The following is a 12629-nucleotide window of genomic DNA, read 5'->3' as shown; positions in this document are numbered from 1 at the left end:
ATTATTGTTGGTTTGCCTTGTGGCCACAGACATAACCTTGGCAACAGCAACACCAGTCATCTCACAGGCAGGTTCAGTGGCACACACATTAATAAAAAGGAGAGAAAAGAAAAAGGTCATCATTTGTTTTGTAACTTAATTAGGCTACATCTACAACAGGCGTGATTAGTGTAATGTCTTTTGTGATCAAGTACCAGAGGAATCTCAGTCTTGTGGCGAGCTCAAGGATACAAAAAGAAAATCTTTTCTCCTTAGTGGACCACCACTTACTGCGTTTAATTTCTGCGCAAGACACATAGTGCAAGGTTTAACAAGAATTTGCATAAGTGCAACGTTTGCATGTTATTGTCGAGAGGGTGCAAAGCATAGGAGAGAACGGGGAGAGATCAAAGTCTAAGAAACAAACAGATTTTAGTGTAAATAAAGTGTTTCATGCTTCCAGTTTGGCTTTGTGTTTCATTCCCCTCTAGAAATAACAGGTGCAAAATCTTAGTAAACCTAGCCGAAGGACAGATAAGAGTGATATAGAACTCATAAAGATTAACATTGTGAGCGGGAGCCTCAAGTCTGTTGTCATGGTGACATCTGCTCAAAGGCCCAGTGGGCTTCAGTCTTTCCTGCTTGCTTTATTATTTTCTATACAATAGAAATAGTACATCATTGAAGATAAAATTGACTCTTCTTGGCAAAACAGACAAAAAAAAAAGAATAAGCAAGAAGTCAAAAGCAGATCTGAAGGACAAAAAAAAAAAAAAAAGAGAATTGCAAACTGTTGCCCATCCATTTGTCCTGTGCCAGTAGTAGAATTGTACGATATAGTCCTATCCATGATGGTCAGATATGCGGGTATGTTTGCCTGCTCCTCTACAAAGTCAAAGCCGTTTCATTGAACACATGTAAAATTACTCCTGTAGTAGTTTTCCACAAGCATCCCTACATTGCACCTGCTTTCCAAACTGAAAGCTCCAGTGTGTGTTAGGGAGGCACATAGGGAGGTGGGGACCTATATGAGGTCATGTTCTTGGGGCGAGAGCCTTTGCCTTCTATGGGGACAGTAAATGGTGGCGGAGGTTGGTAAGGAGGTGCATTAGGATCATCATCTTGATAAACAGAATACTCCTCCAGCAGATCCTGGTTAAGCAGGGTACTATGGGGGCCACCCATGTTGGGGTACTCCGGAGGGGGGAGTGGGGGCTTTTCCTCTTGCAGGATCAGAGGGATGCTGGAGGATGGGGGTGACTTGGAATCATCCAACTCATCTGCAAATATTATGGGGACTCCTTTCTTGATGAAAGTCGCCTGCTCCTCTATGGTCATCTTCCCTTTGCGCTTCTTGCGGTAGCAGACCATGGCAATGATCCCGGCTATGAGTAGCAGGGCAGCTACCACTACAGCGGGAATGACAGTGTGTAGGTAAACATCGTCACTGCTCCTACGACCTGTTCCAGGTGAAGGTGTAGCTGTAGGAAGAACAGGCATCGGCACCTCTCCTGGTGGGACGAACGTGTAGCTCTGACATTTATTAGTGCCACGAACGGAGATGTTAATGGGTTTGAAATCAGGTTCCATGGCTTTAATGAAGGCCGGTTTAGGTGTACCCTGAGGATCAGCGATCCTGCTACTGAGAACTGTGATCTGGTCCTTTGGGCAAACGCTCTGCTGGAGACTGTTGTTGGTCCATTCCACCACAATGGAGCCTTTTGTGATGCTTCTCAGAGTTACTGTGCTGCTGTTGCGATCACCGAGGGCATAAGCTAACTTTTTGGTCAAAAGAATCTTCTTGTGGACATCATTACTTAGTGTTTTGGGGTCACCATGGAAACGAGCAGCAAACATGACTGATGGTTTGTCATTAGTGGACCAACGGTTAACTTGAACCTCAAAAGCATCCATGATGCTCTTCCCACCCTTATCAGTGGCCAACATGAAGTACTCATGTTTCCCCTCATGCTGCTCCTCTGGGAGGCCGTACAAGAGCTGGATAGTGCTATTGAACTGGATCCAAGAGGTTTCACTCACTGATTCTTTGGGGGTCTTCTTCAAAGTCAAACGCAGCTTATCAGTAGTCCCATCCTCCCTGTCATAGAATGTATCCGGAGGAATCTTAACCTCGAAGTAAGTGCCAACCCATGCATTCACCTGATCAATGGCGTTGCGGATCTCAGGGTTTTGATTCAATTCTGGAGTCAAAGTTAGGGGAGTGGTAAGTTTGGGAGGTTTAGGTGTGGTGGACTTGGGTTGCCGGGGAGCTGGGGTGGAGGTTTTGGATTTTTTGGGTTTCTTCGTGGAAGAGGTTTTGGGTCTTTTGGTGGTGCTTGGTGGTGTTGGCAAAGCAGTGGCCTCCACAATTGTGGGCCGGGTCATGGTGGGCTGAATGGGGATGGTGCTTGTAGTTCCTAGTACTCTTGTGGGTTGGGGAGGTCCAAACACAGGTGTGTGGGCTATCGGATCTCTGACCCTCATAGTTGGCTTCACTGGGAGAGGCAAAGGACCCCGAACAGGGGGAGCAGAGATGTCTGTTGCTAGGGCAATAGAGGGCGAAGTTGGCGTGGGAACAACACGCACAGGGGGCTCTGGGTGAGTAGTCGGAGGAAGCAGGGAGGGCACCGGTGTAGGAGTATTGTACAACTGCCGTCTGACCCGTTTCACTCCGTGTGGCTTTTTGTTGACTATGTGCCAGCCAACCACTGGGTATCCCAACCTGGCAGACATGGTCCCATCCTTTGCAGAGGTTTGAACACTGTTAATGTCAGGGATACTGCCCTGTTCAAGAGCACATCCCAGTTTCCACGACAGTAGGGCCCCATTTTCCACCACCTTCTTGGCATTCCCTGGTCCAGCCATGAAAGCAGACATGTCAAATAAGCGGTTGTTGACAACCGGCACCACCCTCATGTGTTCCAGGGGCACATGAGAGAATTTTCTCATAATGCCCAGTAAGTTGACCCTCTGTTCGGCAACCATCTTTGTCAAGTCAGCATCCAGGATGACAGTGAGGACAGTGACAAGCTCCTCGGAGCCACAGGTGAAAGGCTGGATTCCGCTGATATCCGACTGTAGAGTGAGCAGGGCTGGCTCAGTGTCCGCCCGTTCTTCTGGGTACACTTCAATAGAGAAGACTGTACTGGGGAACACTTCGTTGCCAGTCTTCTCAATTATCTCCTCTCCAGACACCAAGATTTGAAACACACCCTTATCCTGCTCCAGGGCCAAGCCTCTCAGAATGCAGCTTTCTTTGTCCCAATATAGCCAGGAAGGTAAAGTCTCCTTTCCCATTTCAGTGAGCTACAGGGGGGAAAAGGGAAAACACTATTACTGTTTTGTACTTCAGGTATATTTAAGATGCAAGTGAGAAAAGGAAAAAAAATAATTACTTATTCCATTCAGTGATAATTCACTCCAAAGTTAATACAAATTACTTAGGTTGACTAGGAATTTTACAATAATATGAAAAAGAAAAAAGCAATATTGGCAATTGTGAAGTTGTAACAAAGAAATGTTTGCCAGTTAATCAAGCGGTGGATCAATTAACATACATATAACCCTGTAGTTAATGTTTTGGTATTGACCGAGTTGCCAGTGCAACAGGAACTAGAAAAAAACAAACAGAATAGATTAATGCAAAACCTTCAAACATCTAGCGTAAAAGCAGAATTGCTTTCACTCTCTCCCCAACCCCCCTTCACATTCCATTCACTTCATTCACACAAATCTCACCAAATATGAACAGGAAGCAGAGTGAGCTTCTATTCATAATAACTATGTGAGTCATCACTCTTCATCTTGAGTTATTACTGTATGACAGGATATCATTCTGCAGCAGCACTTGGGCCAATAATAATCTCATCTCATTCATAAGTCAGACTGGAACAAATTGCACCAAAGTCAGCTTCAATCAGCAGCAATACAGTGATCAAAACTGAAGGGATAAATACTATATAACATGTATTTCTACAGCAAGAGGAAAATACTTTTGTCCCCATAAGGGACATAAGAACAATAAAAAAAGGTAGTTTGTGTTTACATCAATCCTCTGGGATATTAATTTAATTATTTCACTATACTATACACAGAAAATGATAACAGGGCTGGGTCGATTCAAACCAACAAGAAAGCACCTACCAATTAAAAAAGGATAAAAAGAACCACCATAAGCCCCATTTTGTTATTCAGAGTCTCACTGACTGATTAATTCCAATCTGATTAAATAAATGTTCAACGATTCACATGCAATTATTTTTAAATACCAACACATCAATGTTATATTATGAGGGATCGAATATTGCTTGTCAAAATATTTCTTGCACAAAATAGACTGGACAAGTAATTTTCCCCCATTATGTATGATCTTCGCATTACTTACATGGACATTGCAGGTCGCATGGGCAGGTCCTGGTGGAACCTTCAACTGAAACACCTGGCCTACGATTGCAGAGGAGTCAGGGATGCCAGTGTGTACCCCCCCATTTTTTGCAGAGGAATCTGGGATAGTTGTAGGCGGCCCTTCACCAACTGAAGATGCTGCAGCCTGGAGCTCTGAGAGCACAGAGGACTGCATAGAAGCCTCGAGTTCCACAGATATCATCTCCACCAGTGTCTCTTGCTGTTCTGGCACGTTGCCCTGGGCCATGGTCACCAGAAGCCCCATTACCAGAGAGATAGTCCTACACGAAAGCGTGCCCCTGCCAGCATCCCCACAGCTCATGTCTTTCCGTTTATAGTGCATAGCAATAGGCCTTGGGGCTGCCCAAAAGAGGTCTATGAACCACTTAAGAGGCCACATGCACTGACGTCAGTCTGATGATATGCTTGTGGGTCCCTTTCTCTGGTTATTGGCTCACAGACGCAGTGGTTTCTCTTTGTTGTCCTCTGTGATCCATGAAGAGATCTTTGGCAGCCTGTTAGACGACCATGTCAGCCGGCTACGTGAGAAAAAACAAAAAACAAACAGTGTGACGAAGTGAAAAACAATAACATCGGTGCAAACATTCACAGAGTAAAGTTTCTGCTGATACCAATTCATACTCAAATAATCTCAACTCATTTTCCTACTAAACACAACCAACCGATTGTACATTACATGTCAAAACAAAAAACACATTCAAAACAAATATAAACTAAATATAAATATTTAAAAAAATAATAATAAAATAAATAATTTAAACAACTTAATTTTTTCCCCATTAAATACATCAATACTGTGAACGTGGGTTTTGTGATGTGTGCTACATGGGTCATATCAGGACTACACCATCACCATCTAGGGCTCGAACAGAAGGAGAGGAGCTGATATGCACTGTCAAGGTCTAAAAGGTGGAACAAAGATTGCTGACTAGGTTGTACTATTATTTTAAATCCATAAACAAAAAGGTGCAATTCAACCCGTTTTGCCTTTATACGCAGTGCAAAAGCTCAGATAAACCTTGTTGAGGGAAAATAAATTATGTTGCTTTTCACCGTGCATTATATGCAAGACAAAATGAGCAGATTGAAAAAATATATATTGATGTCTGAACTTGGCCCCGGTGTGTAAAGACCACATATTAAGATTTAAAAGCTCTGCCAAAAATAACACGATCTTATACTGCAACATGCTTTTGCAGCATCCGAAGTCACCCAGTTTACCATCTAGTGCACTATATTTACTAAAACAACTAGCCATCATTCAACTCTCGAAGATTGAACAGACGTGATTGTATTTTCAACCAATATTAAGGAACCAAATCGTCTCAGAAGCTTAAGATTAATTTATGAACCATTATGAATTGCATTTAAGGGAGCTACATTTTATTATACATTTTTATTGCTTCAAGTTGACACAAAGTTCATTTTTAAACTAAGCATTTACCGACTTTGTCTTAAACATACATCAAAATTAGTTTGTTGGTAGGGAAGGAGTGATTTTTGACACTTGTTTTTGTCTAATATAATTTAATTTATAGGCTGACTGAGATAATATTTGGAATGAATAAATCACCACACAAAGACTTGCTGTAAACAATGATCCAAAACGCATGCAATTGGTTATTTGTGCCAACAGCATAAACTATTTTCTCCATTTAGATTCTGCACATGAAGTTTCAAAGTAATGAACATTATTTGGAAAACGGCACACTGATCTCCTTCTGATCTCTCACTTCTCTGTCATGGCATTTTCAGTAATAGCGATTCTCACGAGATGCAAGAGTGTCAAAAGGTTGTTTGTCTTGGTTGTAAGTTTTAATTAGGTGCCCTGGGGGTTGGAATTAGAGTCTCCATTGTGCTGACCCAGCCAACCTCAATCCTGTAGCACTCAGAAATGGGCAGAGGGTCATCCAATCGCCTGGAATCCTAATGCCTGACCGGCACAAGGCTGTGACGTCAACTTAAACAAATTACTCCCTTCCTAAACTGCTCCAAACCCAAAAGTTTTCCTACAGAGGGTCCCAATTGTGAATTCATGGCAACCAATACAAATGTTTCAATCACCAAATGCACATGTGTTTACCACAACACAGGAAGGAGCAGACACTCAACCTCATTGTTTTAGGATAAGCTATAAAACTTAATGAACAGAATAAGAGGTAGTCATTATTATAATCAACCATGCACACAAATGCATGGTCTTCCAGTAAACTACCTTCTCCTGTAGCAAATAAAGTTTCCAGAAGATTAACTTGATTCTCTCTCACACTCAAGTCATAAATCCCTCCCCCCCTACATGGATTACATTAAAATAACACTTGTACTGCTGATCTGATGTCTAACAATCATACATCTGGTTCGTATCCGTTCAAAATCCAAGTTTTTATTCATATTTGGTTCCCAGTGTCTGAAGCTTTTTCTACCCTTTAAAAACCATTTAATAAGGCTCGTTTGCTATTCATGTATTCCAAAAGGTGGCTTATTAAACAGTTGAGTGACTATTTTCCCTGCTGAATACAGCACAAAACTGTTTCAATAGAAAACATTGTTGCAGGTGGTGGGAGTGAAGGAAGCCTCAGTGGTTATTGGCAGTAGTGGTCAGAAGAATGGAATAGCGTTTTTCTTTTGTTCTTTTAAATGGCATCAGACCTCATGCAAGGCAATTTGGTCTTACAAGGCTTTAATCTTATGGGACCGGAAAAACCTCCCAGTTCATAACAACATAGCCTTCTGTAAAAATCGTGCCAACTTTCTATTTTAAATGATGCCAAAACATATTGCATGTTCAGTCACTTAATTTGGACTTTCTCTTAACAAAGATAGCTCAGCTTTCGTAAAAGTCAATAAAAAGTAATCAACTACATTATTATGAATTGTGTTGTTCAAATTATGTCGGCTGAATCAATATGCAGCCTTGTGTTGACCTGCCAAATTCGTACCAGCTACTTTTGCAACTTCGGTTTCTGTAGATTCAAGGGCAGGCTCCATCGTTCACTGCTTTTTACAATAACTGCCCACCTAATTCTGATGTGATCATACAATTGTAAGAAGCCAGTATCTTGATAATGGTGTACAGCTCAGCCAGTGCTATTGAGACAGGCCAACCCACTGATTTTGCATTAGAAAATGTATGATTCATCACTGGACAAGAACCTACATACTAAAGGCTGCTACAGTCAGTTGTTTGTTTGCTGGGTGAATCAATTGTGTCAGTAGATCATCTACTGTCAGCGACTAATGAAAGCACAGGCTAATGTGTGCAAGAGGAAAAAAACACTCAGACCACATTGTGTAATCTATGTTTGCAGTTTTCCCCGGGTAAATGACAATGATGAATATCCACTGAGGGTATAAAGTGTGGCGTTTCTGGCACAGAAGGGAACAGTTATGACTAGCGTGCCAGCTTCGAAAACTGGAACAAATACTCAATTCACAGTGCTCCTTCTGTACCCCCCACCATGTTGCATGGAAATGTTGGAGAAACATTACTAAAGAAATAATACACAAACAGAAGTTACAGAACACATCAGATATATCAACAAGAAACGTCACTCTAAAAACACATAAAACTAGTAACACAGGTTTGTCTCTCTAATGTGACATTCTGAGTCATGTCTCACCTAAGCCATTAACCAGGCTGATGTTTATCTCCTAAACAGAAACAAAACACGAAAGGAGGTATTTTACTTAAAAGGCTGAATCTTCAACAGGCTACAACATGCCGGCTGAGTGTAAAGGCAAAACATATTGCTTGATTCATCTCTCAATTTCTGTTCATATGTAAAACACAATCATTTACATGAAAAGAGGTTTTACCCATAAGGTTGATTTAATTCAGAATGAGCACACCTCACCTCAGGCAGTTGCCACACACACACACACACACACACACACACACACACACACACACACACACACACACACACACACACACACACACACACACACACACACACACACACACACACACACACACACACACACACACACACACACACACACACACACACACACACACACACACACACACACACACACACACACACACACACACACACACACACACACACACACACACACACACACACACACACACACACACACACACACACACACACACACACACAGAACGAGAGAGAGCGAAAAAGAGCAACATCTGAGCATCAAAGTACACTCTCCATAATGTGGCCTAGATTCTATCACGTTCTCATTTCAGTGTGCGAGTAATTCAGAATCCAATTCAAACAACACCTCATTAAGAAATATGAAACGTTTCAGTGTGTCACTTTGCACTGTTCCAACACGCCGTTCAAATTACAAACAAAACAATATTAAAATGAATGTGCAGTAAAATTACCATGTAATGAGGACGTGTCATTTGAGGGAAAGCCCAACAATCAAAACATGGCGAAGACGCATTGCATGTTGTTGATAGGATTGACCTTAACAATAGAAATGGGACCAATCTGATCAGATAGCTATACATCAGGTTTGGATGCGACATAATTAAATATATATGTTATAAAAAGGGGAGAAATGTTGCAAAGAAGCTAGTTAGCTATGCTAGCGTCTTTAGCGAGAAGGTTGTGTGGCTTCTTCAAGACCAGAATAGGAGATAAACATGATAAACAACATATGACTTTCGTTTAGTTTTTGGTTAAATTTTCACAATAACGACCCTTGGGCTTTCAACCAGGCAAACGTGGCCGACCTATCATTTGTTTTTTTCTTCCAGCTTGTTAGACAGGCGGTGAGAGTCAATGCTCTCAATAAACCATTCAACATGTAGCCTACTTTTAGAAGGTATTAATAATACAGTCTGTTGTATATAAGCTGCTATTCCAACTGATTTCTAACTCTGCATGATATCTATAGAAACCTCATCACTTCTTCTATCCAACATATAAAAACATCTGGTCACACCACACTATGTTGTGTAAAAGTGGATGTTGAAGCAGTCACACACATGGTTTTTGTTATGATTTGACAGGATTTTTTTTGACAGTGTAGATATATACTTCTCCACACAGTGCTTGCACTTTTATGTCAAATATTAACTTTGAGAGGAAGGAGGTTCCAACTTTTCAAAGCACTCCTCTTTGAAACTTTCCAATTATTTTTGAGCTCATGTACAGAAATCTACTAGGAGTTGAAAATGCTGTGCACTTGATTTGTGCATTTTTTTTTCACAACACACCTCCTAACCTTGTTTGTATATGAAGCCTTCTTAACTTAAGAGTTCAATTAAATTGCTTTAGAATACATTTATTAAATCAAATGCTAAATTGCAATACAAGATTGGAACGGAAAATAAAAAGTTGTATCAGTGTATCTCTACTTAAAAGGTATTGGATGGACATCAAAAATAAAACGTATATCATGTACTTCATCTGCACACACGAAGCCTATTTATTGAAAAATACATCTCGCCATAATCACATCGCTAATAGAGGGGATAAGTGTGCCTCATGATGATGTCATCATCACTGAACAACTATTAAACCTAATTGTGTCTATGACTGCATGACTGCGAGTGATATCTGCCCATTTCACATTGATGCCTTCACTACTTTGGGTGGGGTGGGTTGGGGGGGCTGTTCACAACCACTGTATCCATGCTTTCTGCAGTTCAACAGTAGTTAAAACTTGAAAACCATCAAAAATAATTAGGGCTCTGATACACAGTGGCACTCAGGGCCAATTGAATTGACGTACCACATCCAGCAGCCTCTGGATGGTGCATGAGCTGAATAACAAACACATCCACGAGACAAGCTTGCTTTTGCAATTGGATGTTTCCCTTGTGTTGCCCTCTACACTGTTCAACCCAAGTAATGAAATATGTGGGCAGAAAACACAAACTTGGGCCCGGCTGAGTGAAAGTCTAACCTGGCAGAGGACCTGAGAGCAACTCGTTTAACGCTACAGGAAAACTACTACAACCATCCAGTGTTGCTATGAATTCAGAGGAATCCAAAGCATGAAGCAAGAGGAAAGTTTTAAGTGTTGTAACAAAAAGGCCATGTTCCCTTAAGCTTCCCAACAAGTGATGCTTGTATCTGGAAATGAGCAGTTCCTATACAACTGTTATGCTTTTCTCGGTTCGTGTAAACTGATTTATAATAGCTAATAATTGTGACATTACTGCCCACACGTGCGCTAACTCGTTAAATAGTATGACAACGCGAGGCTAAAAGTTAAGCAACTGGAACACGTTGGGAAATTCACGCTAACTAACCGTAAGTTGACGTTAGGTCAAATCCTTCACAATTCAACATCAGGAAACATAGAGAACCTGTAGTCGGTGACACCGAATGACGGGGTTTTGTTGTGTAATTAAGCAAATCATAACACAATCCCATCACAATCAAATGTTTCAGGCTCGACATTTGTGTCCCCAGTAACGCTAGCCGGCTACTGTCTCACAGCTAACGTTAGCTTGCTAGCTAACCGTAACCGTAAAGCTACCGGGCCCGTTTCATGTGGATTCTTGTTAGACGAGGCCTTTGTAGAAAAAAATATAACACCACCTACAACGTTCAACCTTGATAAATAGTGCAACTGCCCACACTAAGTAAACTCAGTCTTTATTGTTCGGGGTGTGAATCCTTAAAACGGCATAAAAATGAATCCGGCACCTAGCTGCGTGAAGCGCTATCCCGCATCCATCGCTAGCGCAGAGATGCACCTGTTTTATTCTAGGCGGAAACGAGCTGCTGCTACTGGGGGCATCCAACACACACACACACGTAGCTCTCCCAAATCACTGCGGCTAACGTTAGCTCAGCTGGTGCGGCTACCAACAAAAAGCTAGCTTCTGTAACGTGAAATCGGCTCCCATCGTTTTCGAACGAAAAAGTCGCGTAAAGAACTGATGGACTGAGCGTAACGATGAGTGGGGGGCTAAGTAACAAGCTAACATCGGGAGTGTGCGGACGACAAAAAAAAATAGCTGGTTACCTGTCCTTTCAGCGGACGAGCTAATTCCGCGCTAATTCTGTAAATGAGGCGAGTGTAGCGAAGATGACATGGGGCTGTTTTTTTTTATTTTTTTATTTTTTACGTTGCTACGGCTAAAAAGCGACAGAAGACAAAATTCAAACTGACCTTGTTAGCGAGCTAACGTTAGCTAACTCGCGCCGTAACGTCTCCTCTTCCAGCCAGAGACTTCCAAAATGCCATTAAACGTGCGCGTTCTCCATCAGCGCCGCAGAAGGACAATCTCGCGTTTAGAAAGCAAGAGTATCTGGGGGACGGATATATCTCCCTGGTTTAGTTAGTCTGGAGATAGTTCACTGCCCCCTCTCTCTCTCTCTCTGTGTGTGTGTTGAGATTATGTCGGTAGCAACCCCTCCCTTGCTCGGTGCCTCTGTCCTCCTCTTCGCAGACAGGTCCACAGGTTGAAGCCAATCGTGTGTGTGTGTGTGCGCGCGTGTGTGTGTGTGTGTGCCAGCGTGGCTCCGCCCCCTTTTCCACTGGTAGACACGCAGGTGAAAAGATAAACTGCCGAGGACACTTACATTATGCGTTGACGCGCATTATCCACAATCCCAACCTTGAGTATCAATTGCTGTCTAACTGTCATCATACATGAAGGCAAGTTATTTATCTGAGGTGACAGCTTTCAGGATATTGACATCATTAGCATAATACATTCACTGTCAGGTTGAGGGGGGGAAATGTAAAGTAAAACTCCAAAGTGTTTAATATCTTTGCTCCCTTCTCCTGTGACTTTGCATAGCAACAACAGACGTGGCCAGGACCTTCACGGCATTATAACCTGCCACGCACACAGATTACTAATGCATTCACAATACAGTAAACATGAATGAATCTATTCATTTGTAATTTGTATCATGCAACCCAGTGCAGAAGTTTTACCCACTCAGATATAATCATGGCTTATCACATTTGACAATTTGATGCTGGTGTTTTTCAAAGGATGTTTTAATAAGATCAATTAGAACATGATTAAAAGTCAATTTCACTGAGCCCTTCCTCACGATTATATCTGAAAAGGACTTTACAGAGAAGGAGCCTACTTTGATATAACCAAAAGAAGAAAAATTGAATCCGCCACACGATAAAATGAATCCAGACATAAATGGCCTAACGTTCTCATAAAATCTAACCTCATAGCCTTCCTTGCAATAAAAACTTAAAATCTTAGAACAGCCTCTGTAGATAGATACTTGTCATCCCTGTCTGTTTTTTTTTTATGATAA

At 41.8% G+C, this 12629-nt stretch overlaps 1 protein-coding gene across 1 annotated transcript; it reads right to left on the bottom strand.

The window, feature by feature from the left end:
* Positions 1-392: 392 nt before the first annotated feature.
* Positions 393-11749, bottom strand: LOC311016730 (dystroglycan 1-like). The gene is made up of 3 exons (XM_084014649.1): positions 11512-11749; positions 4364-4922; positions 393-3285 (listed from the first exon to the last, which is right to left on the bottom strand). The coding sequence occupies exons 2-3, from the start codon at positions 4781-4783 to the stop codon at positions 976-978; spliced, it is 2730 nt and encodes a 909-aa protein (XP_083870775.1). The 5' UTR covers positions 4784-4922; positions 11512-11749; the 3' UTR covers positions 393-975.
* Positions 11750-12629: the final 880 nt, after the last annotated feature.

This window comes from Eutrigla gurnardus (genome assembly GCF_963514095.1).
Source record: "Eutrigla gurnardus genome assembly, chromosome: 8".
Classification (NCBI taxonomy): domain Eukaryota; kingdom Metazoa; phylum Chordata; class Actinopteri; order Perciformes; family Triglidae; genus Eutrigla; species Eutrigla gurnardus.
The sequence above is the reverse complement of the archived record's forward strand: the minus strand, read 5'-3'. Positions and strand labels throughout refer to the sequence as shown.

Coding starts and splice junctions, on each gene's coding strand:
- LOC311016730 (XM_084014649.1), bottom strand. CDS start 4,783: ATGTGGCCTCTTAAGTGGTTCATAGACCTCTTTTGGGCAGCCCCAAGG. Junction 3,286..4,363: donor ATGCGACCTGCAATGTCCAT/GTAAGTAATGCG, acceptor TCCCCCCTGTAG/CTCACTGAAATGGGAAAGGA.